Source organism: Cyprinus carpio, chromosome A6 (genome assembly GCF_018340385.1).
Source record: "Cyprinus carpio isolate SPL01 chromosome A6, ASM1834038v1, whole genome shotgun sequence".
Taxonomy (NCBI): Eukaryota; Metazoa; Chordata; class Actinopteri; order Cypriniformes; family Cyprinidae; genus Cyprinus; species Cyprinus carpio.
Genome location: NC_056577.1, coordinates 8,106,210 through 8,132,409, shown reverse-complemented (window position 1 = coordinate 8,132,409; position 26,200 = coordinate 8,106,210). Strand labels below are relative to the sequence as shown.

General features: G+C 37.7%; 2 protein-coding genes across 2 annotated transcripts in view; both read left to right on the top strand.

Annotated features, from left to right (window-relative positions):
- The window catches only part of LOC109089053 (xin actin-binding repeat-containing protein 2-like), a 31,481-nt gene extending 16,690 nt beyond the window's left edge, over positions 1–14,791 (top strand). The window contains 14 exon segments of the mRNA XM_042757838.1: positions 1,059–1,189; positions 1,871–2,005; positions 2,201–2,269; positions 2,428–2,494; positions 2,596–2,699; positions 4,604–6,593; positions 6,596–7,678; positions 7,681–7,923; positions 7,926–9,306; positions 9,308–10,360; positions 10,362–11,309; positions 11,311–13,688; positions 14,197–14,330; positions 14,569–14,791. Of these exon segments, the coding sequence (XP_042613772.1) occupies positions 1,059–1,189; positions 1,871–2,005; positions 2,201–2,269; positions 2,428–2,494; positions 2,596–2,699; positions 4,604–6,593; positions 6,596–7,678; positions 7,681–7,923; positions 7,926–9,306; positions 9,308–10,360; positions 10,362–11,309; positions 11,311–13,688; positions 14,197–14,291 (9,677 nt within the window). The 3' untranslated portion in view covers positions 14,292–14,330; positions 14,569–14,791.
- A 2,874-nt stretch (positions 14,792–17,665) lies between these two features.
- LOC109089067 (beta-1,3-galactosyltransferase 1-like) lies at positions 17,666–26,002 on the top strand. The gene is made up of 2 exons (XM_019103202.2): positions 17,666–17,858; positions 23,421–26,002. The coding sequence occupies exon 2, from the start codon at positions 24,392–24,394 to the stop codon at positions 25,379–25,381; it is 990 nt and encodes a 329-aa protein (XP_018958747.1). The 5' UTR covers positions 17,666–17,858; positions 23,421–24,391; the 3' UTR covers positions 25,382–26,002.
- The last annotated feature ends 198 nt before the right edge of the window (positions 26,003–26,200 follow it).

The following is a 26,200-nucleotide window of genomic DNA, read 5'->3' as shown; positions in this document are numbered from 1 at the left end:
AATTCTGAGTTTACAATATATATATTTTTGTTTCCACCACTGAATAAAAAATAAAAAAGGTAACTGCAATTTTGTCCTCACAATTCAGACTTTTTCTCGCAAATGCAAGTTTATATCTCACAATTCTGAGTTTATATCTTGCAGTTGTGAACTGTCGGATGTAAACTCAGAATTGCTAGAAAAAGTCAGAGTTGTGGAATTAAAAATATATATATGTAAAATTTAATTTTTTATTCCTTAATCGAAACAAGCTTTCATACTGTAGTATTACCTAAATAATTACTACAGTACTAATCATAACAAAATAATTACATTGTCATTATAAAGTAACTTTGTACATCAGCCACTACATTTCTGGCTAATACTGATAAGCCAATAATTATTTTCATGTCATGGCTGATAATCCACCAATGGCCAATAAGAGAATTCCATACCATGATGTTAAAAAATGCTTCATGTAAAGATTTTAAGTTTTAATTTCTGCAAATAATTATATGTAACAGTGTTATTAAACTCTTGCTGTTATAAAAAGTACTTTAAATGTATAATATATTATTATAAATAATAAATTTAATTATTGATAATACTAATACATTAAAAAAGAAACTCTTATATTGTTACTGACAGTTATGGTAAAAATATATTGTGCATCCTCATAGCTCCCATGTAATATGACCTTATATGTGTACAACCCTTACCAGAGCTGGTAGTGGTGATGGCTTGGGGGATCCAACTTTGAAAACCGTGATTGATGAGAACGGCATGCATGCTTTATGACATCATTTCTCAACTTGTCTTTAGAGCCATCTATAGACTGGGAGACAGAGAGAGAGTCAGCATTAGCTGTCACAATACATCCCTGATGTCAGTTTGACTTTGTCTGGCTAAATTTACTCTTGAAAATATGACAGATGATGTGATCTCTAATCTAACATTAATTTGCCATGAACCAATAAAGAGTACTGAGTCAGGGTGAAGAAATGCATTTATTTATGTTACAGTTTCAGGTTTAATGATGCAGACCTTGCAACCTGACTGTGTCTCTGTGTGTATTTCAGCTGCGGGCAGCGTAGGTGTTTCACCGTCTAGAGAGAGACCAGCCGACGGTGAGGCTGAGACTGTGCCTCTCAAGCAGAGACTGGCCTTATACCAAGCTGCCACTACCAAGGAGGAGAGAAGCCCATCTGTGGTATTTACCAGCACAAACATGCATGAACATACGCTAGCCCACACACTAATATCATATTACCTGTAGTGAAGGAAAAATAGGCACATATTTCTTACTTCTTGTCTAAGGCCTTCCACCTCCTATTTAATATTTGCAACTCAGAAAAAAAAAATCCTTTCAGCCCATATAAGCATGCAGTACTTAATGGTTGTGTTATACATAATAGATGCATAAATTACACATTAAATCGATTTGCACTTTAGTGATCCCATGTGGGAATTTGGGCTGCATTAAATAATTTGAGATGGCAGGTACTGGATGAGGATTACACAGTGTCCTAAACAATTTGTGCTTGTATCCTAACCAGCTACAACCATGGAAATACATTTTGTCGGTTGCTTGGAGAATTTGTAGACTGGAAGGTACTCTATGTACAGACTTGCATATTTTTTATTTTCTATTGGGAAGTTTAGAATGTAATTTAATACTAAAGGATTAACAATAACAAATACTGATACGACTTGTCAAAAGATACTGCGTATTTGGTTCTAAGTAAAAGACTAAATCAAAGACTTTGTTTTCAACCTTGTAGTGCCCCCTAGAGGAGAATCATATGTCTCATATCTATTCAATGTATGCAAGCTTATGTATACCGTATGTATATTTATGAATGTGTATTACCATTTTATTTTGTGTTTTAAGGTCATGGACAGCTCTGAGCCATGCTCTCTGCCAGGCGGACTGGCCAGTGTCAAGAAACAGTTTGAAAGCCAAGAGTTTAGTTCCTCTTCTGCATCCCAAAGCACTGTTACACAATACCACCAACAGCAGAGACAGGTACTCCAGATGAATACACAAGGGACCCACAACACTAACTCCATTCCACAAAAATAGACTAAAACTAGACTTATTACAGTACAGTTTGCAATGCTGCTGAATCCCCTATTTGTTAATGCACTAAACATGACTAATTTTCATATCACAAGGCATTGAGTATGTTTGTCTAACAACAGGTGTTCTCTGTCTTGATAGCAGGTAGTGAGTTCATCAGAGGTGACAGTACGAAGCAGTGTTAAAGAAAGCAGTACCTCAAATGCTCAGGTATACCCACACAAGATGTGAGATGCCCAATAAAAAAATTCTGTTATCATTTACTCACTCTCACGCTGTTCCAAACTTAATAAAGTTTACTAAAAACCTATATTTTGTTGGTAGACAATCTTTTTTATAAGGAGTGCTGCTCACTGTTTTCATGTTAGGTTTCCCTGGACCAGAATGTTCATCAGAGTGTGTCCTCAAGTTTTGGGGATCATTATGATGAGAAAGGTACTGTTCAAAAGCAGTTTTTTTTTTAAATAACAAATTATCTCATAATTTATTTATTTTTTTAAATTTTCTCATTCTCATTTTCCATTAACCTGTTAAAGTGCTGGTAATTGGAGAACAGAATTTGCCAAAAATTTCTGCTCAAGCCCTGAAACAGCAGCATGAAAAAAGTATTGAGGAGGCCACTCCACCCAAACATATCAAGGTAAAAATTACGTATACTGATGAAGACAGTAATATGTTTTACCTGCAGTTGAAAAAGGTTACAATTTTATCACTTAAAATATATGGGTGTTTCTTTTTTGTTCTAGGGATTGATTTTTATTTTATTTATTCTCCTTGTTTCTTTCATGTACCTGTATATTACACAACTGTCTCAGATGTTACTGGTTTATCCATGTCAGAGATCCAGGTATGGAAGGTATTTTCTGCCAATTTTAAATAAATCAATTCAATTATAAAAATGAAAACCAGATTAACATATATGTTTCAATATAGAAACCTGTACGCAAAATATGTGCCAAAATTGAAAATGAAACGATTTAATTTAATTTAATTTAATTTAATTTTCACTGACAATGCATCGTCCATGGCAAACTGAAAAATAAAATGCAGTTGGTGATTTGATATTTAATTTTCACTGCAATCTCGAGACAAGACTGCCAATATAAAAATGCAAATACAGTTTTTACTTTTTGTTAATGCTCACTCAATAATAGTTTCAAATTAAAAATGTAAAACTTTTATTTCATAGTTTTTATTTTCAAAGTCAACCTGTATGCAAACTCTGTTAATCAGTGGGCGGGGCTTATTGTTCAAGTGATGTATAGTGGCTGTATGGAAAAACCCACATTATTTAAAAAAGGACATAATTTGTAATCCTAAAGAGCAAGGGGGACTTGAGGTCTTGGATTATAGTAAACTTAATGACACTTTCAAAATTAAATGGTTAATAGAGTTTATGAAGAAGAGAGTTCCTAAAGTCCTTGGAATGTATTTCCTAATTATATAGGCTGTTTATTACTTTTGGAGGCATAGACTTTTTGATGAAATAACAACAACATTTTTGAAGTGTATGACAACAAATACTCATGGGAATTAACAAATTGTCCTACTAAAATAATACATTAATTGAACAAAGTATGATAGAATAAAGATTTGTTTTTAAATAGTATGTCCTTGTTATTCCATATTAAATAATTGTAGGGTGAAAATTTGCACTTAATTTGCGCTTATATACCAATTTCCATGCTTGCAGGGATGTCTGTGAAAACCAGCAAATTTGGCAGGAATTTTGTCTTGCCTCGAGACTGCAGTGAAAATAAATGTCAAATCACCAACTGCATTTATTTATTTATTTATTTTTTCAATTTGACAGGGACAATGCATTGTCACACAGAAAATTAAAATTAAAATTAAATAATTTCTTTTTTAATTTTGTCACATATTTTGTGTGCAGTTTTCTATAATTAAATTGTTAATCTGATTTTCATTTTAATTTTTATAATTGAATTGATTTATTTAAAATTGGCAGGAAATACCTTTCATCCATATTCAGGTGCTCAACTAGGAAATTTAATGAGAGAAATATAAGTATGAATATATTTCATATAAATCATAATGTGGAAAATTAAGCTAAAATCATGTAAAAAAAAAATGCACAAGACATAATGCAAGATATAAATCAAATGTTTAAAACATCATTTTCAGAATCATGTTAAACAATAAATAATTCGAGATGTGGTGGAAATGACACTTTGGTGTAAAAAGTATTTAAATAAAAAATAACAGAACTCTTCTGCGATGCCTATCTCCACTGTTCGCAAATGAATAAAAAATCTGATAAGAGTGTAAAAATGTGTTTTAAGTCCATAGGGCCAAAAGTACCCATATTTGAAGAAACACCCAAATGTAACCCATAAGTAAAACACTCATATGAAACACCCATATGTAATTGAGCATAAATCAACTTTGTCTACACCGACTATTCTATTCAAGCATATTTCTTTCTATAAATCCTTTTCTCTGCTTATACATAAAAATAAAAGTATGCACAAGATGATGTATTGATAAAAGATTATACTTGTCTTTTTATCTATACCAACAAAGATTGATCTTGATTACAACCAGTTTCCTTGGGCCCCAGTAAATATTTCTTCAAAGACTACTGCCACAGGTAGCTATGAGACCATGTCCGTCACTAAAACAATGCAAGAGGCCTCTACCTCCTCTGTGGCTTCCTCACAATATGAGGTCGTGGAGAATTCCTCACAACCAGTATCTGGCACACATCAGTTTCAAATGACTTCCCAAGTCCCAGAACGTTGTCCTTCCCCAAAGCCAACAGGTGCACCTACTTCAGCCAAATATGCTGTCAATAAAGAGCAGTACAATAAGCAGAGGAACCTCTATGAACTTAAGCGTCTCTACAAGCACATTCACCCAGAAGTGCGCAAAAACCTGGAGTGTGACTTCTTCACTGAAGTGACCGACACAGAGCAAACTTATGTGGATAGTGATGAGGAGGTGAGCAGAGACATTCAGCAAGCACGCTATGTTTTTGAAAACAGCGGAAGTACCAGTCCTGGCAAGTGCATAAGTCCAGAGAGAGAGTATTTGGAGTGGGATGAGATCCTGAAAGGCGAGGTGCAGTCAATGCGCTGGATGTTTGAGAACAAGCCCCTAGATTCCATTAAAGATGGCACACCAGATGAGGATGAGGGAAAGAACATAACCCAACAAGAAATCATCGCTGGAAAAGATGTGAAGTATACTACATGGGTGTTTGAAACACAACCCATGGATGCTCTAGGTACAGAAAAAACAGACTCAGCAGAGCAAAGTGGAAAACTAGATCTGGCCAGGGGAGATGTCCAGACTGCAACATGGCTGTTTGAGACACAACCGCTGGACTCACTCAACAGAATTTACCAAGAGGATGAGCAAGAGACACAGGTGATGTATACTAAAGACATTGCTGGGGGTGATGTGAAAACTGCTAGGTACTTGTTTGAAACACAGCACCTGGACACACTTGGACACACTGAGACTATCGATGAAAGTCACTTCCTGCAGCTGAAATCAGAGCTTGAAGAAGTCAAGGGTGAGGTAAAGAAAACAACCAAGATGTTCGAAACACAACCCATGTGTGTCATCCGTGGTGACTCTGGAGAGATGCTGGAGATTACCAAGGTGCGACGTGAAGAAACTGAGAAAGGTGATGTCAGGACATCGCGCTGGCTCTTTGAAACTCAGCCTCTGGACCTGATCAACAATGATCCAAGCAAAGTAAAATTAATCTGTGGGGTATCCATGGAGGAAAATTACCAGGGTGAGGTGAACAGAGGAAGATGGCTGTTTGAGACAAAGACACTCGATCAAATCAAAGATGAAGAATGGGAAAGCACAAAGATTCAGAAGGAGGAGATCTTAGGTGCAGATGTGAGGAGACACTGCAAGACCTTTGAAACACAGCCAATGGATAAACTTAAAGATAATACCAATGCAAGACCAATGGAGCCAGAAGACATTATAGGTGGTGATGTTACTTCTGCTAGGCATTTGTTTGAAACAGTGCCAATGGAGAATCTGAAAGAGTTACCAGAAGTTGGCAAGCTACAAAAGGTGTTAGCTTCAGAAGAAGAGAAAGGCGATGTGAGACACCAGAGGTGGTTGTTTGAAAGCAAACCTCTTGAGCAGATCAGAGAGGAGAAAAAAGAGATCACACGGACTATTAATTTAGAGGACCTTGAAAAGGGTGATGTCACAAATTACAAGGAAATATTTGAGACCATGGACCTGAGCAAATGTACAGATGCACAAAAAATACAAGTGGAGGGTGTCACCAGTGGCTCAGTAAAATCAAATAAAGTATTATTTGAGTCAACACCCTTGTATGCTGTACAGGACAGCTCAGGACACTACCATGAAGTTAAGACCGTGCGCAGAGAGGAAGTTGTAAAAGGAGATGTGAGAAGCTGCAAGTGGATGTTTGAAACTTGTCCCATTGATCAGTTTGATGAGAGCATCACTAAGTTCCAGATAATCAAAGGAATATCTAAAGAAGAAATCCAATCAGGTGATGTCAAAACTGCCAAATGGCTTTTGAAACTCAGCCACTTGATGGCATTAAATACTTCAACTTAGAAGAAGAGGACAACAAGAAAAATGAGAGCATTGAGATCCAAAGAGGTGATGTTAAAACATGCAGATGGTTGTTCGAAACCCAGCCAATGGATGTCTTGTATGAGAAAGTAGAGACAAAGACTGAGGACACCACAGACGTCCAGCAAGGAGATGTTAAAACCTGTACATGGCTTTTTGAGACTCAGACTCTTGACAGCATCAAGGATGAGTCCGAGACAATCCTGAAAACTTGCACAGTAAAGCAAAATGATGTAAAAGGTAAGGATGTACGTCTAGTGCGTTTCCTATTTGAGACTGAAAACCTAGGAAACATCACTGACGACGAGGATCACGGTGGCTTTAAGCGAGTCACTGAGATTGACATTCACTCTGGAGATGTATCACGAATGAAGTACATCTTTGAGAATCAGTCATCTGATATCATGACTTCTACATCTGAGGAGACCATGCAGAAACTCAAATGCTGTCAAGCAGAGGACATTCAGAAAGGAAATGTGGTGAACTGTACCTGGATGTTTGAAAACCAACCAATTGATTCCATCAGGGCAAATTCTGAAGAATTCAAGGAGACACGCACAGTAACAGATATTCAGGGAGGTAATGTTGATAAAGGTCGCTTCATTTTTGAGACATACTCATTAGATAAGATTCAAGAGGAGGCATCTGATACTGAGATCAGCAAACTTCAAAGCATCATACACAAGGGGATTGAGAAAGGGGATGTAAAAAACTATACCATGATGTTTGAGACCCAACCACTGTATGCTATCAGGGACAAAGAAGGACACTATCATGAGGTTACTACAGTCACAAAAGAAGAGATACTGCGAGGGGATGTGGTTGGGGCAAGATGGTTGTTTGAGACAAAGCCCCTTGACTCAATAAGAGACACAGATGAGGTGTATGTCATCAAAGCTGTTACTGAAGAAGACATCCAAAAAGGAGATGTCAGCACAGCCAGGTGGAGGTTTGAAACTCAGCCTCTAGATGAGATTGCAGAGGATATGAAAGTTGCTGTTAAAACAGTAGCAGACATCCAAGGGGGGATGTGAAAACAAACAAACAGCATTTTGAAATGGATGACCTATCAAAGAAATATGTGACAACCGTTAGTGTCAGTGAGATTCAGAGAGGTAACGTGAGAAGCTCCACATGGATGTTTGAAACACGTACTATTGACAAGATCCGTGGTGAAGGCTCGGATTATGATGAGATGGAGAAGGTGACACGCGAAGAAGTGGTAAAAGGTGATGTTAAACAGTCTGTGTGGCTCTTTGAAAAGAATCACTTGATCGCATCAAGGAAGTTGATGAAACAGATACTGTAATTTCTCGTGAAGAAATCCCAAAAGCCGATGTGAAAACAACAACATGGTTGTTTGAAACCACCCCCCTAACCGATTTCAATGAGAGCAGTGTGGAGAGAAAAGAGATTGTTGGTAAGAGCATCAAGGCAACCCTAGAAGAGCTGTATACTCAGAAAATGGTTGAATCACAAGGTATTCTAATTGAGGCAGATGAGATTGGAGATGTCAGAATGGCTAAATACAAACTTTTAAACCAGGACACTCCAGAGATCCAGAAAGAAGAGGTAATACATGGAGACCTGGACAACATTATGATGAACCTGCTCAACAGATGTGAGACAACAGAGAGGGCAATCACCATAGACAGGGAGGAAAGAGGAAATATCAACTCAACTGTCCAACAGCTCTTTAATCAGAATAAGAGTGATAATGTTGAGAAAGAGCATATTATCAGAGGAGATATCCAAGAGGCAATTAATAACTTGCTGAAGCAAGAAGGATCTTCCAAACGTGGCATTCTGATTCAAGAAGATGAGAAAGGAGATGTGAAAATGACCATATACTCACTCCTCAATGAAAAAAGTGAGAGCAGTGTTGAGAAAGAAGATATAGTTAGAGGAAATATTCGTGGAACAGTACATAGGCTGCTGGGTAGTGCTGATGCAAAGGACTTGTCCTCTAAGATAACTGTGGGAGAAGGAGAGAGAGGAAATGTCAGTTTTTATTCTACGTGTATTGAGTCTGGAGCAATGGACTACCTCAGGCAACTTCGGATGGGGACTGATGAAACTGTTGAGGAAAAAGTGAAAGAAAAGATTATTGGAGGTGATGTTGAACAAACGAAACAGATTTTAAGAAAGAGCCAGCAAACAATAGGACGAACTGTTACTGAAGATGATATTGTACCCGGTGATGTAAATAACACAGTACAGGTGTTTATGATGGAACCTGTATTATCCTTGCATAACATGCAGAAAGTGGAGATAGTAAAGGGAGACTTGAGAGCAGCTCTTGACTCTCTCACACAAGCTGTTAACCAAAGTGTTGTCATAGAAAAAGAAGAGATAGTCAAAGGAGATATCTGCACAACACTTAGGTCCCTTGAGGAGGCTCAAAACCAACTGAAAGAAATAGAAAAGCCTGAAATTGTACCTGGCGACATCAAGGGTGCATTAGAATCTCTTGAAAAATCATCATCTGCAAAGCCTGAGGTAATTATTGAAGATGTGGTCCCAGGAGATATTAGAGGTACCTTGAAATCCCTGGAGGAAGCAAAGCAGGTGGTGAAAGAGGTTGAGAAAGAGGAGATTGTTAAAGGTGATATTCAGACTGCTCTCCTTAGTCTTCAAGAAGCTTCAACTGAAGAGGGTGTTCCAGCACCAAGTAAGTGAACAGGGTGATGTGAAAGGTACAATTCAGCTCTTAATGGAGCCAACCTCATCCCCAAATATGCAGAGGAGGCCAAGCACAGAGGGTGACATAAAATCCTCTATCAAATCACTTTATGAGCAGGAGCAAGTGCAAATTGAGAAAGAAGAGGTGATTAAGGGAGATGTTCAGAGCACTATTAAATCCCTGATGAAGAAAAAAGAGCAATCAAGACACAAATCAAAAATTAATCCTCACAAGAAAGCTAAAGCTCTCATTAAGAATCCAGTTCCCCCTCAACAAGCAGCCTGTGAATGCCCAACTGGAGCTAAAACTGAGGAAAAGTCAACAAATCCACCTCCAGTAAGAAACATGCAGCAAAGCAGCACACAAAAGACATCTGATCAGATCAAATCTTCAGAAAGTCAGACTTCTTCTGAGGAGCATCATTCTACTACTAAACAGATGATAACAGCTGTTCATTCACAAGAGTCCTCTCAAAGCTCTCAAAAGTTAAATGTCAAGGAGGAACATATCAAACAAAAACAGAACACACCTAGTACAGTGCTAATAAATAAGAAGAATGTTGGAGGTCAGATTTGTGCGAAGAAATCTGAAATTGCAGCTGTGTCTTCAGCAACAAATGCATCAATGGAGGCATCACAAACTAATATTAGCATGAAGCAAACTGAGGAGATAAAGACTGCCACACAGGTTCAGACGACTGTGACAACAGAACAAACCACCGTAACCCAGAAGCAGAACATCAAGAATTTAAAATCAGAAAAAAATGTTAAGAGCCTGAACCACAATCTCAGTCCCAAAGGAATGATAAAAAAAGTGAAACCACAGCCAGAGATTCACTTTCCACCACCTCCGAGTTCTCCTCCACCCCTCTCTGAATCAGAGCTCTCTTTGCCACCTCCTCCCTCACCTGTGGCAGAAAGTGATGTCCAGCCAGCCCTTTTACCACGCCCTCCTTTGGTCATGAGACAGGACAGTGACCTTCCTCCTCCACCACCTCCACCTCCTGTAATGGAGTCAGACAGAATTCTTTCCACCACCTCCTCCACCCCAAGACTTCCTCCCTCCTCCTCCATCTCAACAGGAACTCAGCTCTGTTGCCCAAACTGAAAAGCCAAAAGGCAGAACTTTATTTAAGGTGCCTAAACCTGAGCCTCCAAAGCAACCACAGCCCAAAACATTTAAATGGCAGAAAAAAAACAAACTGCATCTATTCCACCACCCTCCACCTCCCCCATCAGTGGCAGAGCAGAGTGAAACTATTGCATCAAACATAACCACAGTTACCGAAATTACAGAGAACATCACCAAGCAAAAGGGATTGGTTAAAACGATTGAACCTCCAGCTCCACATATTACCAAAATTTCATCAGCAATGCCTGTGCTACAACCAGCAGCTAAGGAAACACCCTGCCCTAAAAAGGTATTTGTTCCACCAATGAAACTTCCACCTCCCCCCGACCTTTCTGCTCAAAAACCAAGACCTGCAAGTAAATTAAAAACACCACTCATGCTTGCAGAGGAAAGATATCGCAAACAAAGGGAGGAGGCTGAAGAGAACAAGGGAGAAACTACTCCAACCTCACCCCCACCTACTAAACCATTTAATGTCAGTGAAATGAAGGTTGAAGCAGAGTCAAGCACACAGAAAGCAGAACAGCCTCAAATTACTTTTAAGACACAGCAAGAAACATCTAAAGAACCAGAGGCTAAAGAGAAGCCAGCCATGATTCCCAAAGAAACAGCAGAAAAACTCACCCCTCCAAAAAGTCCACAGACTCCACCAAAGCAAAAGCCACCTGCAAATGTGCAGATAAGTAAACCTTCATTTCAAAAAGTAGGTAAGAAAACAACCACAGAATCCTCTAGCAGTGTATTAGATAAAAAGCAGGCATCTACCACTGCTGCCTTAGAAATTAAAAGCCATCCAGCCCATGCAGTTCATCCACTCTCTGTTGCAGAGCAAGTAGAAAACAAAAGCTCAATCTGTAAAACAAGAGAGCCTCCAGGCCACAATAAACATTCAAAATCAGATTACTGCTTCTGCTCAAGCAGAAGAGATCAAGAGTGTAGAGACTTGTGTGGCTCAAGAAGTCAAGAAGTTTCCTTCTCAGACCACAAAGATCCCAAAAGTGACCCCTAGCTTTAAGGTGAAAACATTTAAGGTGCCTAAGGTAGAGAAGCCGGAGAAACAAGAAGAGGGGAAGGACACAGTTCAAACAACCAGCACTGAGCAAGCAGTCACAGAAACAGGAAAAAATTATGTATCTCAAATATGCATGGGTCAGGAGGGCCTCCAAAAATCCACCAGTGCTGAAGTGAAAGTTGAGAAAAAGAAGGAAATGAAACAAACCAAGCAAGACATCAAAATGGAGGTTCAGTTGAAGAAGCAAAGAGAAACATCAGTTAAGCAGCCGCCACCTGTGGCACCAAGACCATCAGTTGAGATACATCAAATACAACCAGCATTATCAACAGAGGTACATAAAGGACAAGGGCAGACATCTGTCATTCAGTCCCATCAAGCAGTGAAAGAGGAACATGTCCAGATTCATGAAGAAAGGATGGTCACTCAGAGCACAGTTCAACAACAGAGCACTCAACAAAAAAGTAAATTCCAGATCAAGAAGCAGATAAAGCCTCCACTGCGGCCTCCAAGCAGAGAGGAGGCCATAATGCAGAAAGAGGAGCAAAACAAAACAGAGATTACAAAAGCAGCAGAATCTGAAAAGAGTGCATCAATGACAACTGAAAGTTCTTATGCACAAAAATGTGAAGAGATTCAAAAATTGTTGAGTTATATCAAGGAGTTTGAAGGAGCTCCTGCAAAACTGAATCCAAAGTCATTTAAGACCATGCTGAGTATCATTCCTGATTGGCTAGTTGGTTCTGAAGAGAAGGTTGATTTAAGCAGTACTCAGTACAACAAGCAAAAAATGAGAGAGATAATAATCTATGTGCAGAACCTTGCCCTGACTAAACTACATTTTTTAGAGGGAAATTTGTCCGTTTCAGAGATGGCAAAAAGTGAGTCATCACAGGAGAAAAAAATAGTAGGTGGAGCCACACAGAAAATATCTAAGATTACTATTGGCTCAGCAAAAATAGATACTCAGAGGAAAGTAGTGGAGGAGAAGAAGACAGAGTGCCACAGTGAATCAAAGATATCAGAGCTCAAAATGCCACCTGAGCTAAGAATGCAGACACCATCCCCTACGTTCATCTGCATTGGGTCTGCCAAGAGGACAGACTCTCCCTTGAGAGTGACACCATCACCCCCTCCCTCTTACAGGCTGGGCACCACACCAACACCTCCATCTTGCTGGTCTGAAACACCAACACGTCCGAACCAATCCACACCTTCCCCTACAATGAGTCGCTCTGAGAAGCTAGCTAAACTAAGAGATACCACAGCCAAACTCTCACAAGGCATGACTCCACCACCCATGCCTTTACCAGAGTACATGATAAAGGCCCAAACAGATTTGGAAGGGTCTCGCTCATCCAGCTGTTCCGAGATTATGGTTGAGACTCACATGATGGAATCATCCCTGATAGATGTCACGGATATCCATGGGGACTCCACGATGACTGTAAAAGACAAGCGTGAGTTCTTTGAAGAGGCTCAGAAAGCAGAGGTCAGTCGTACCTATGTACGCAAAGATCCAATTGACATCCCAGACCGTCTTGAACCAGATACAGAAGATAATGAGCCAGAGATCCCGAAAACGATCGATGCCCATGAGAGAATGTTAGAGGACTTGCCCAGGGTTGACCTGTCCAGACTTGTTAACATATTTGAGTCACCCCAGCCTAAAGTTTATGTTCGGAAGGAGCCCATTGTGATTATTGAGAAACTTGGAAGTGACACAGAAGATGTTGAACCTGAGAAGAAGTCATCTTTGGTGGAGGACATACCAAGCTTTGATATTAAAGCCCTCAAAAATGTATTTGAAATGGGTGAGCAAGCCCACCAGTACCTAAGGGAAGAGAGAAAGAATCTTGAGAAACAAGAGGAAGCACCTGAAGGATTCTCTCAAACTAAATCTGTAAATGAGCACTTCTCCACTGTAGATGAGTTTGGAAACACTGTAATAGGTTCAAAGAGTGAAACAACCTCCCACTCTCGGAGTGTGACAACCCGTGGTGATCCACCAACTTACGCAGATGTAGTAAGAGGGAATGTTCCTGTCCTGGATGTTCCACCAGAGGCCTCAGCAGAGGAGTTATTAAAGAACTTCCAGCAGACATGGGCAGAGAGTGAAAATGTCTTCAAAAACCTGGGCTTCACTGTGTCTGAGCAACACAGATCACAGACTGTTTCCCACCAGCATCAGACTGTTGTCACCGGTAAAACTATCTGAGAAGCATGGAAAGGTTAACAAGAGTGCAGAGTGATGACTAAAACAGTGATGGTGTGTTTGCATTTGACAAATAGTGATGCTTTAGGCATTCCTTCTGTCTATATTTTTATTTTGATCTTTTAGTTTGTGTTCATAATGGAGTGCTGCTAAACTAGATAACATAGTCAAAGTGAATATTGTTATTATTTTGTGATTATTGACTTAATATTTGACATAATGCCCTTTATATGTAATGAGACTGTGCTGAGGTCCAGATGTGATGTTTGCATTTGTATTGCACCTCCCTAAATGCATGTGGTTCTTAAAAATGTTTTCATTCCAACAACTACAGTATACTAACAGCTTCTTGTTTCTTTTCAATATTTTTTAACTCACCAACCTCTGCTCATAAAAGTATAATGGAACTGTCTGGTGTCTGTCCATGTGAGTCTGTGTATGAATGTGTGCTGACTGATTTAAAAGCATTTTCTGATGCTAGTCTCTTTCTCTGACAGAAAATACAGGTGCCAGAGTCCGAACTGTGTCAGGTATGTCGGAAGAGGGTGTATCCCATGGAGTCGCTCATAGCAGACAAGCAAAACTTCCATAAAAGCTGTTTTAGATGTGCCCACTGCAGCAGCCAGCTAAGGTAGATGCTACTTTTTACACTAACATTTTAGTGTGTTACAGCGTGGAACAAGAAGGAAAAAAAAGCTGATATGCATCATGATTCCATGCAGGTTCAGAAGCTTATTTGATTGGGGAGTTATGAGTATGTGAGCTGTAATGACAGAATACAGTATAGAGCCATCTAGTTTTTATCAGATTCAAATCTGATATTTGTGCATGACTGATTTCTCATATTTGTGTGTATCTCTCTGCTTCAGTCTTGGAAATTATGCATCTCTCCATGGACGAATGTACTGCAAGCCACACTACAAACAACTGTTTAAGTCTAAAGGCAACTATGATGAAGGGTTTGGAGAAAGGCCCCACAAAGAACTTTGGAGTACAAAGAATCAGAACAATTCGCCAGAGACAACGTACATGAAAAACAACCCTCCTGTCGATTTTAATGTCAAAGTAACTCACAGCCCACAAGAAAATTACCCCAATACCATAGAGAGGATGACTCAAGAAAAGATGAATGATGACATTAAGAAGCCAGCAAATAAAATAGCAGTTGTATGGCCACCCCTCAGCGATTCGCCTAAAAAGTCATTTAATTTGGAGAATGAAATGAAGGTAGTCAAACCTGTTTGGCCCCCTCAAGTTGAATCAGAACTCTCGGGTAAAGAAAATAATGAAACATCAGTAAATAAGAGGCAAACTGCAATTACAAGTGGAAACTCACCAGAAAATGACCCTATAGAAAATGGTGGAGGGCTTATGTCACCCATAAATATGCCAGAAAAATCATCTACAGATGCTAAAATAACTCAAGAGACAGAGCAGCCAGCACCAAAACCTGAAGCAGCTGAGGATGGAGAGGATGCCAGTGAAACAGGCAAAGCCATTGAGCCCTCCAACGAAAGCCAGCAGACCACAGAGCAGAGAAATAATGAGACAACTCAAGCAACTGAGACAAAAGTAAGAAGTGAGATGAATGGTCAAAAAGAGGAGTTAGAGACTGGAATTGTAGAAGGATCTAAGAATGATGAGGAGAGTGACAATGCAAATAATACGGATGAAAATGGTACTAAGGAAAGTGAAAAGAAAGAGCAAAGTGAAGTAAATGAGGGGAGAAGAGGTAACAGTGACAGATGGTGATGGCCAAAACAGCCAATGGCAAGCCAAACAACAATAATAACAACAGTAACCTAATATTGGACAACAAGGCCAGTTTGACAGGAATTAATGAAATTAAAGAAGAACCAGAGCTGCTGGACTTTTCCTCAGGGCCACTTCTAGCTCAGGATCCGTTTAAAGAAGAAATCAACAGTGAGATGAGGGTTTCTGACATTTTCCAACAACTTCAAGTAGACAGCTCTGTCTCATCACGTGCCAAAAACTCACACGACATGAAAGAGGCAGAACAAGAACAGCCCACTACCAAAACATTGGTTTGCACTGAGACAGATGACAACCCAAAGTTTAGTGCCTCACGTTTCCTAGATGACACATTTGCAGGTTTTGATGATAGTTCTAATTTGTTTCCTGAATTTAAGGATGTCATTTATAGCAAGGAATCAGCTTCATCTCAACTGGATGAGCTTCTGGATTTTGGAATAGAATCAATAGGGGAGATGGGCCAAAACACTGAGGCAGAAATGAAGAAGAATCCACTCGAAAAAAATGACACCAAAGATGCTGGGCTGCTGAGTGAAGCCAGCAGCCTCTGGCAGCATGAAAATGACTTCTTGTCCGTAGAGGATCAAATTAAACAGAACCGATATTATGATGATGACTGATGAAAAAAAATATATAATTAACACTATTTAATCTGCCATACACTCATTTATACACAATCAAAGCTTCTCTTAACAACCTTTAGAACAGTATCAAAGCTCTGTTCATGGAGAGATGAATGTTAGCATGCTCATATTGTATTTTAAACTCAGCTTGCAGCAGACAGCACATTTAACCACAACCTGAACCTTTTAAAAAGCTTTATTTAAAGCACCTGGTGTGCAAGATAAATTGGGGAAATATGATAATAGTTTTTTTTTTTTGTTTTTTTTTGCTGTAAACATTTAATTCAAAATTCATGTATCTTTTCCTGTGTCTGTTTTACAATGCCTGCAAGTTTGCAGACATTCTTTCGATGTCTTTATTGAACATATATAGGGAGTTATGATTTCTGCTTTTGTTTGATAGAATTCTCGACAGATTGTCTGTCTTCAGATGGTTAGAATGAATTGTTTCTATTATACTGCTACTGCATTGACAATGAATAAAAAATGTTTCTGGAATGATCAGTATTATCTCTTGTGTTTCATCAGCATCATGTTCTGTATTTTTCATATGAAATATACGATTCATGTATAGCCAAAAAAACATTATCAAAAAATAATTTGTAAATGAGTTGAAAACCAACCCATAATTCAGTAGTCAATTAAATTAAATGCTGAAGCTAATTTTTACGATAACACTTTATAATTAGCCCTCAGTAATTACTGTTGCAAGGTTTCAGTGGTTTAAATTGTTTGAGTAAATGTAGTTAGTTTTTGTACTTAAATATCTTTTTGGCTACTTTGTTGTTTGACTGAGTATCAAAGATGTTAGCAACTTTTACTGTCTACTTGACTACATTTTTTAATAAGTATATGTACTCTAATACATTTGTGTTGAGTAATGGAATTACTACCTCATTAACGTTGTAAAAATGGCATTGAATGCAGAGCAGAATAAAGGCAAATAGGCAAACAAACAAACCAATCAATCAATTACAATTAATTGAACATACAGCAACATAACCACTGTGGTACTGTGAACTCTGTAGCTATAGGATACTATCGACAGGACTACGTTGACCTGAATCAATACGTAAATTAGCTATTTACCTATGTCTGCTGTGGTCATTTGGGAATGTGTGGAGACATATAGCTTAATCAACAGCAGGTACTTCTGTAGTAGAAAAAAATACAGCTTGTACCTCTCTGGGATCATTAGAAAAATATTGAGCGGGCTGCTAACGTAGAATTATTCAGAATGGTGTTTAAAGGGGCCTTAGTGAATGGCCAATTCACTATGAATGGCCAATATATATATATATATATATATATATATATATATATATATATATATATATATATATATATACAAATTAATGCATTATTTAAGCTACAATCTAATAGTTAGAACAATTATAAAACTAATATATTTTCATATAAAGTAGCCTAGATCGATATTTCATGTGTTAGGTAGCCTATTTTACAGTTTACAGTTAAATGAATTCAGTTATCAACCTTGCCTTGTCAAATGCAGTCGTAATCTTGACCCGTGCTTTGTGGAGAGAGGTTGCAGTATAAAAGGGGAGAGAGTACGTTGGTTTAAGGGGTAGGCTAGCACTGATTCGCCTTCTGCGGGCGGGCTGCTGATTGGACAGCGATCTATAACCCGCTGCAGCGCACCACCTCGCAACCATTCGACCGCTGCTTCACTACGCCGTCCATTCGCACTGTGATCTGAAGAAAACTGGCAGGATTTCACCAGTGCAGATGATCTGACCGAAAAGGTATGTTCGCAGTGCTTTGCCTCGGTGTCGTTTACCGCGTATGTCGACCATCTGCGTTTGTAGAGCGTTCTATTCTTTAAGGTGGCAGGAGCAGCGTTACAAAGATTCATGTGACGCTATGTTCGGGTTTTGGGGTAAAAGGAGCGAATATATTGCGTATATTTTGGATCTATTACCAGGAGACCAGCGTAAATCCGCTTTCATCCGTAAACACTGTAAAACATAAACCCTGTGATAGCCAATAAATATTATAATATGAAGTTCAACTAGGGCAATTTTAACATTTGTTCTTTAAAAAAAATTTCAATTCAAGAGACTAATAGCTACTAATAGCTATTCATCAGTTACTAGTAGTAATTCATTAAATACAATTCTGCTTATTCCTTTGCTAGTCACTGTCTATATAGCAGAAAGTATCTATTCAGTTGTTGCTGGTACCTATTTCAGTTTTACTAATAATTATTACTACATTTTTGGTTAGACTGGATCTTTGTTTTTTACTTGTTAAATGGAAATGGCCACACCTTCTCACGAATGACAACTATAGGCCGTGTTTGACTTGTTTAAATCCAGTGTATCACATTCTTCATCTTCATGTTCTCTTTACATTGTTTTTAAATCTTAAAAATCATTGTCTTCCTTCATATTCCATCAACATGAACATATGATTTAACCTTGTAAAAAAAGTTTTGGTTTTTGATAAAAGGGATAGTTCACTCAAAATGGGAAAGTCTGTCGTCATTTACTCACCTTCATGTCATTCCAAACCAGAAAGAATGTTTCAGCTGTTTTCACAACAAAATCAGGCCCCACTGGCAACACATTGTCATTGTAATAGTAAAGACAATTTTGATGCATGCAAAGTACTTGATTTGGAGCTTTTTGATATTGTCATGTCATGCAGTTTGAAAGAAGGCTCTCCTATGGATCTGACCTCTGTCAGTCTGTTACTTTTTGTCTAGTGGAGAGAGATTATTTTTTCATAAGGCTGTTGGCACCCTCCGTCAGCTATATTTTTTGCCATGATTTGGATGGTTGATGTGCTTTTGATTATGTTCTTTTGGGAATTAATTCTGCAGAGCTAGCAATTACACCCTCCTGCATAACCAGAAAACTTTTGAGGATACTTTAAAGTTGTATTGTAGCTATTTTAAGCTCTCTTGTCCGTGTGATCCAACACATGATATGACATTGCATAAGGTATGCGAGATCATGCCTTAATGTTGACTTTTCCATTAAATAGTTATGACCCTTAATAGCACATGGGCCTCACCCTGAGACCCTGATATAGCATAAATTGTATGTCTTGTATGACTGCATGTTTATAGAACAATGTGATGCATGCATTATTGAGAGTGTTACTTTAAAATTACGCTTTCTCCATTGTATACCGCATCACATATGCATATTACTTTGCCCTGAATTAGTTTACCGCAGCGCTGGTGATATAATGTCATTGTATTAGTGTGTGTGTGTGTGTGTGTGTGTGTGTGTGTGTGTGTGTGTGTGTGTGTGTGTGTGTGTGTGTGTGTGTGTGTGATTTCTGTGTTAGTATAGCAGCTTCTCTCAGAGCTGAGGGAGAACAAACCCACTTGCATACCAAACACATTTTCTTGTTTAAGCATTTCTTATCCACATAAATATTTAAATAGTGGAGAGTATCTGGTTTATTTTAAAGCAGTTATTAGACAGAACCCAGCAGGCTACCATGAATGTAAAACACATTAATTATTATTGAGACAGAATAAAACCGTTTCTGACAATAAAACGTTTGTCTTTGTTTCTGTTTCATCCCTTATCAATGATTTAACATTTTTAAACTTGAGCTTTGTGGAAATTTGAATGTGGGATTCAAACTAATTGACTTTGGGGCTAATGGATTCATCTCCATTTTATATTCTCTGAGGTCATTGTGTATTATCTAATATGCTAAACATACAGGGTACAAAACCCCCAGTATACACTTTGTATTTGACTCCTTTATTATAAGAAGTCCTTTTTTAAACATGATAACTATGTATAAACATGTACATGTCTCAGCAGCTATTGATGGAGTTTATTCATAACTGATTGTTAGTGTGGTAGCTTTATTTGTAGTGCAAGAACCAGAATTGTGCACCATTTGGAAACTAAATTGAGGTTCCTTTTAAATTTCAATTAATTTGAAATTATGCTGAATTTGAAATTATGTGAAAAACAGGATGCAAAGTTGTAATTCAGTGTTTAAGTAAATAGTATTAAAAAGAGAATACAATTCAAAAGAATTCATTTATCTGCTGTAAGTGTAGTTACTACAATTCATTTTTCATTATGAATTACCCAAAAAGATGTTTTTGTACAGACATAATTATTTCCAGAAACATTAAATAATGTTAATAATCAAATTTGTTTGCAATGCCACATATAAATTTAATCTTTGGTATTTGATTTGTGTATATATTTCATTACACCTTTTGTAACAATTTGAAGGAGTCTTAAAGGTTTCTGACACTTATGTAGCAGTCCTTATGACAGCTTGTTAGCTGCATTTAATTTCACATTTTAAGTATGGCTGTATCCATACATACTGTAATGGACAACAGTCATTCTAAAATCCTGCTGGAAATTCCTGTGGCAATCCATGGAAAATTAGCCTTCCAGGTTTGGCCTACAAATTGATGCCATGACTGTACACCTCCATTACTATTAAACATCCTGTGGCACATAGCCAGATCAATTCAAAATCATCAACTTAGTTGAATAATCCTGGAAAGAACATCTAGTTGATTTGAAACAGCTGCATTTTAAAGGGTTTAGAGTTTTACGGTATATTTTATGTAATTATATAATTTTACTTATTTATAATTGCTGTTTGGTATTTTGAATCCAGTGCTGGGAAGGATCATGCATACATACACTGCCTCAAGATTTATCATTAGTGAGAGAAGCCATGCCAGCCATCTGTTTATTGAACAGTAAATCACAGAAAGCCTTACGTTAGCAAACACAATTATACACATGACAAATATGCAGCCATTGAACCGAGAAATATGGTTTAGACTCTGGCAGACATTATTTACTTTTATTCATTACAGATTGAGTCAGAAACAGAGAAGAGAACTAGACAATATTGACCATGACTGAGTTGTTTTAATGTTTATTTTTCACTTGAATGGTGAATTTTCATCTTTTTTTTTTTTTTCAGCGGAGTAAGAAAAAAAAACTTCTATGTTCATATATGTATTTTCTAAAAACAATTCATATTATCTTTTCAAATATTTTTAGTTTTTTAAGGATGTAATGTGATTAGATATACTGTATATTTACTGGAAAACAAAACAAAAATACTGATGAAAAATGTTTGCAGTACAACTAAACAGAGATATGGTGGCAGTAATTGTCAGTGAAAGTGCCATAATAGTATTATAGCAATAGATGAGTATATATATATATGTATATATATGTGTGTGTGTGTGTGTGTGTGTGTGTGTGTGTGTGGTCTTAAGCTATGAAACAGCTATGTTTTTTTTATTTTATTTTTTTGCATATGCAGAGAGACATGCACACATTAATAGAGGTGTTGCTCTACTTCGTTTTGGCCAAGTACAATGCTGAAGGTTAATCACTGCACTCAGAACTGTTTGACTGCATGCCCCATGGCAACAGCAGAGTATCCCACGGCAGCTGAAGCCAGATGCTGTATGTCGAAAAGCAAAATGGTGCCATCCCTTGGAAACATAATCACACAACAAAAGACTGGACTATCAAGATGGAGGTTGCATATGATTGTGACTGACAAAACTGAAAAGAGTGAAAGTTTGACTGTGTGCATGTCATGTGTGATCATCGGTTAAACACACACACATGCGCACACACACGCACACACAGACACAAACCTTTATCCCAGGGGGAAAAAAAATACAGGCTAACTAAATCAGCTGTATCACTCCAGAGGTTGTTCTTTAGCTTCCATATTGTGGCATTTGCGGTATTTGCATGTATCTGAGCTTTTTAAAAGAAAGGAAAGGGAGGCTGGTGTTGATCTGATGCAAAGAAGGGGGAATCAAGATAGATAAGAGAATAGATTATGTTTTTATAGTAGAGACTTGCTTACCGGTCCTATTTTTAGGACTAAAACCCCATCACTCTCTCCCCTAAGGTTCTCTGCTATGCTGCTATTTTTACCTACATTTGAGGGCTGGGCGATATGACCAAAATCTTATTTCATGGTATGAGAAATTTTATTTCACGATAACGATATGTACCTTGATATAGCTATTTTTATTTAATTGTTAACAAAATGTAAAAAAAGAAGTAAATTACAAGCACAACCGAACAAATAATTATGAAAAACTTTTAATTTATTCAGCTACAGTATGCTAGGTTAATTTAATGTGAAGTAAAAAATATTACAGAAATTGAATAAATTGTATAAATAAAACTGCATAGTCTTCACTGTATCAATCAAACATGATTAACATTAATAATGACAGACAGCAGCAGGTAAATAAGGCTGCTGTCCCTTTAAGACTGACTGCACGGATCCAATATAGTGAAACGGTTTTCACCCAACTGTTTTATATTTATTTAACATATAATCGACTGTGCTTACTTGAATACTCCACACGACAGGTAATATGACATAAAACCTGAAAATATTAAATATAAAAAATATAAAATCTATAATACTATATATATTATGTTAATATAACATTGGTGTGATAAATGATGTCTGGTCTGTTATGTGTTGAAGATGCTTTATACTGACTTGTACAGACAACACAGCAGTGCTCCAGTCACTCCTGGATCTAACCAAGGTTAATAGAGGTTCATAGAAACAATATCAACAGGCCAGAAAAAAGGAATGAGTCACTTTTCTCTCCCACGTGAAGTTCTGAGGGAGCTGAGGGCCCCACAAATCGCCTCTGGCTCCGCTGTTGGAATCCTTCCCTGACAATTGCTGCTGATGTTTGTTTGTCATCTTTTGTCTTCAGGTGCAAAAATTCTCCTGAAGTGTTATTTTATAATAGAGACAGGTAGATCTTTTCACCAGGTCTGCCTTTAGTTTACATTCCCACCTGTAATACTACCACCTTCTGTCGATGTGTATTTTCGGTTTGTAGGGGATTTCAGTGTTCTATAAAAGTATTATTTTGTATGTTATGCTATGTTTTGTGTGCTGCAGTGTATGTGTGTGTGTGTGTGTGTGTGTGTGTGTGTGTGTGTATATATATATATATATATATATATATATATATATATATATATATATATATATATATATATATATATATATATATATATGTATATATATACAGTATATTATGTACACACACGCACATAAGAGATTTATGTTCTATAAGTCTACTTCTAACAAATGTATACTTGCATTCAGTTTATTTTGCACTTATTCTATTTATTTAATTATCTGTCTAATAATTCAGATACGGTAACTGGAGAACCCAACACGCTGAGAGGGCTAAATATAGAATGATGATCATGTGATATCAGTAGAGCATATGTGTGTGTGTTACAGTACAAACAACATTCAGAAACATTTACATCTATGTTTTTCTATTTTAGATTTGCATACAGCCTAAAAGTGAGATCTGGGAAGAAAACAAACACCCCTCATATGAAAAGAGTACATCTCGGCTTTCTGTGACCTACAGACAAAGAGACGTTCTGCAGCACCTGAACTGAGGGACATCTCTGTCCACTCCACCCTATCTATATATATATGTATATATATATTAATGATGTCGGAACAGACGTAATACAGTGATAACCCACAGCAATAGTGATAGGTCAATCACTGGAAAGTTGATGCAAATCTCAGCACATTTGAAAGAGTGTAGAAGCTTCTAGAAACATCTAGAACAGCGGTTCTCAACTATTTTGACTCAAAAGCCCCTCATTGTCCAACACAGTTTTCAGTGCCTAATGTAGGATATTTTGGCTAGTATTTCTGCTATAATTATGACAAAGATTGCTTGTTTTTAATCTTTTTATAAACATAAATTGGGAAACTAGCAGAAATAGTAATAGACAGGGAAAAAAATAAATATGATTTCTTCATTTTATGTATTTCAAGCATTTTAATAAAGTTTTAAGTTGTTAATAATATGATTAATATCAGTTAAATAAATAATCATATATTAAACTGAATAATTTTAAGTCATCGTGCTGCCCCCTTTTTTTTCTCAGAAGTTTTCTGAGGGCCCTAGTGGGTCTCATGCCCTGGTTGAAAACCACTGATCTAGAATGCGAATATGATTAAAGAGAAAGCCTTCTTAGTCCTTTTTCTGTAACTGCATATGAAAGAGGACATTTCCATTTAAATAAGGTATGATTGGTGGCATTCGATCCATGAGGGAAATGCTGAGTAATGTTTATGTTTCTAGAAAGAATGCTACTAAACAAAACTAAACCAGCACTGACATCGAAAGATGGATGGTTTTTGCTCAGTTGAGTGATGTATTCCAAATAACTACACGTGATTGGCCCTGTGGGCTGAACATGTGTGATTGATAGGTGATCCGGCCACTGACGAGATGCCATCCAAGGTGTCATGCTTGTATTTGCTGACTGTGGTTTGCTGGGCCAGTGCACTGTGGTATCTCAGTGGCTCTCGGCCCTCAACCACCTATGTGGGTCAGATGAACTTCACTCCCCGCAAATCGCTTCCGAGGCTCTCAAAGAACGACACGTTCAGCAATATCCGAACACGTACTCTGAACCCACACAATTTCAAGTTCCTCATAAACGAGCCCAACAAATGCGAAAGCACAACGCCCTTTCTTGTCCTCCTGATAAGCACCAACCACAAGGAGTTTGACGCCCGCCAGGCGATCCGGGAGACGTGGGGAGATGAGAACATGTTCGGCGACGTTCGAATTTTGACGCTGTTCCTTCTTGGGTACAGCACTGAACCTGTCCTCAACCAGATGGTAGAACAAGAGAGCCAGATCTTCCATGACATCCTAGTCGAGGACTTTGTGGATTCCTACCACAATTTGACCCTTAAGACTATCATGGGCATGCGATGGGTGACCTCGTTCTGCCCAAATGCACAATACGTCATGAAAACAGACAGTGATATATTTGTCAATATGGACAATTTAGTGTTTAACCTTCTGAGACCCAACTCCAAACCAAGGCGACGCTTTTTCACAGGTCACGTGATAAACGGAGGACCCATACGTGACGTTCACAGCAAGTGGTTCATGTCCAGAGAGCTCTACCCTGATAGCAGGTACCCACCCTTTTGCTCTGGCACTGGATATGTCTTCTCTGGAGACATTGCAGAGCTGATTTATAAGACCTCCCTCCATACACGACTCCTACATCTGGAGGATGTGTACGTGGGACTGTGCCTGCGGAAACTAGGCATTCACCCTTTCCAGAACAGTGGATTCAATCACTGGAAAATGTCCTACAGTCTCTGCCGCTACCGAAAAGTGTTAACTGTACATCAGATCTCACCAGAGGAGATACTAAGAATATGGAACGATATGTCCAATAAGAAACATCTCAAATGCTAGCAAATGTGAGACGGATGCGGAATAATGTGAAATTGAAAACGTACAGGACTGTTTGTGACCCTCCAGATCTGAGATACAGCAATACAGTTCATATACTTGCAACACAGACCACACTCATTAAGTCAGTGTCAGTCTGTAGAGCAATATGCGCTGGATTCACAAGGTATTAGCAAATGGTTATAATGGTTTTAAACTGGTGTTTTTGGCCTTACATACTTAACATTATTCATATACCAGGCCGCTGTGAATTGCTTTATATTAATAATACCAACTTTCAAATGAACACAGTATTATATGAGAAATAGCAATGCAGTATTTACAGTACTATCCCAAACGTCTGCCATAAACATACATTTATTCTGTATATTGCTCTTAAAATGAATAATAACTAGATTACCCATGATGATGCATATTTATGTGTATTTCAAGCCTTTGCAAAGCGGTTGAGCTCAGTTTTATAACTGTGGGTCGGAAGAAGATTGTGCTTTTTTCAGGTTACAATTAAATAATGAATGCAAAAATAGATGGTATACAGATACACACACACACACTTTAATTCTGCATGCAGTACTCACATTTTTTTTTATTATTTAAATTGTATATTTTATTATATTATTTTTTATATAATCTTTTTGTAAATATTTACCTCCTTTACTGTTTTTCCCCAGAGGCTTTTCACCAAAATTTATTTTGTGACTATTTTTCAATCTCTCTTTTACATTTAATTAAATATTCTGAAAGTTACAGTGTTTTTATAGTACAATTAACATTTTATTTAAAAAATTAATAAATAATGAATATCGAATTGCTCATGATGAC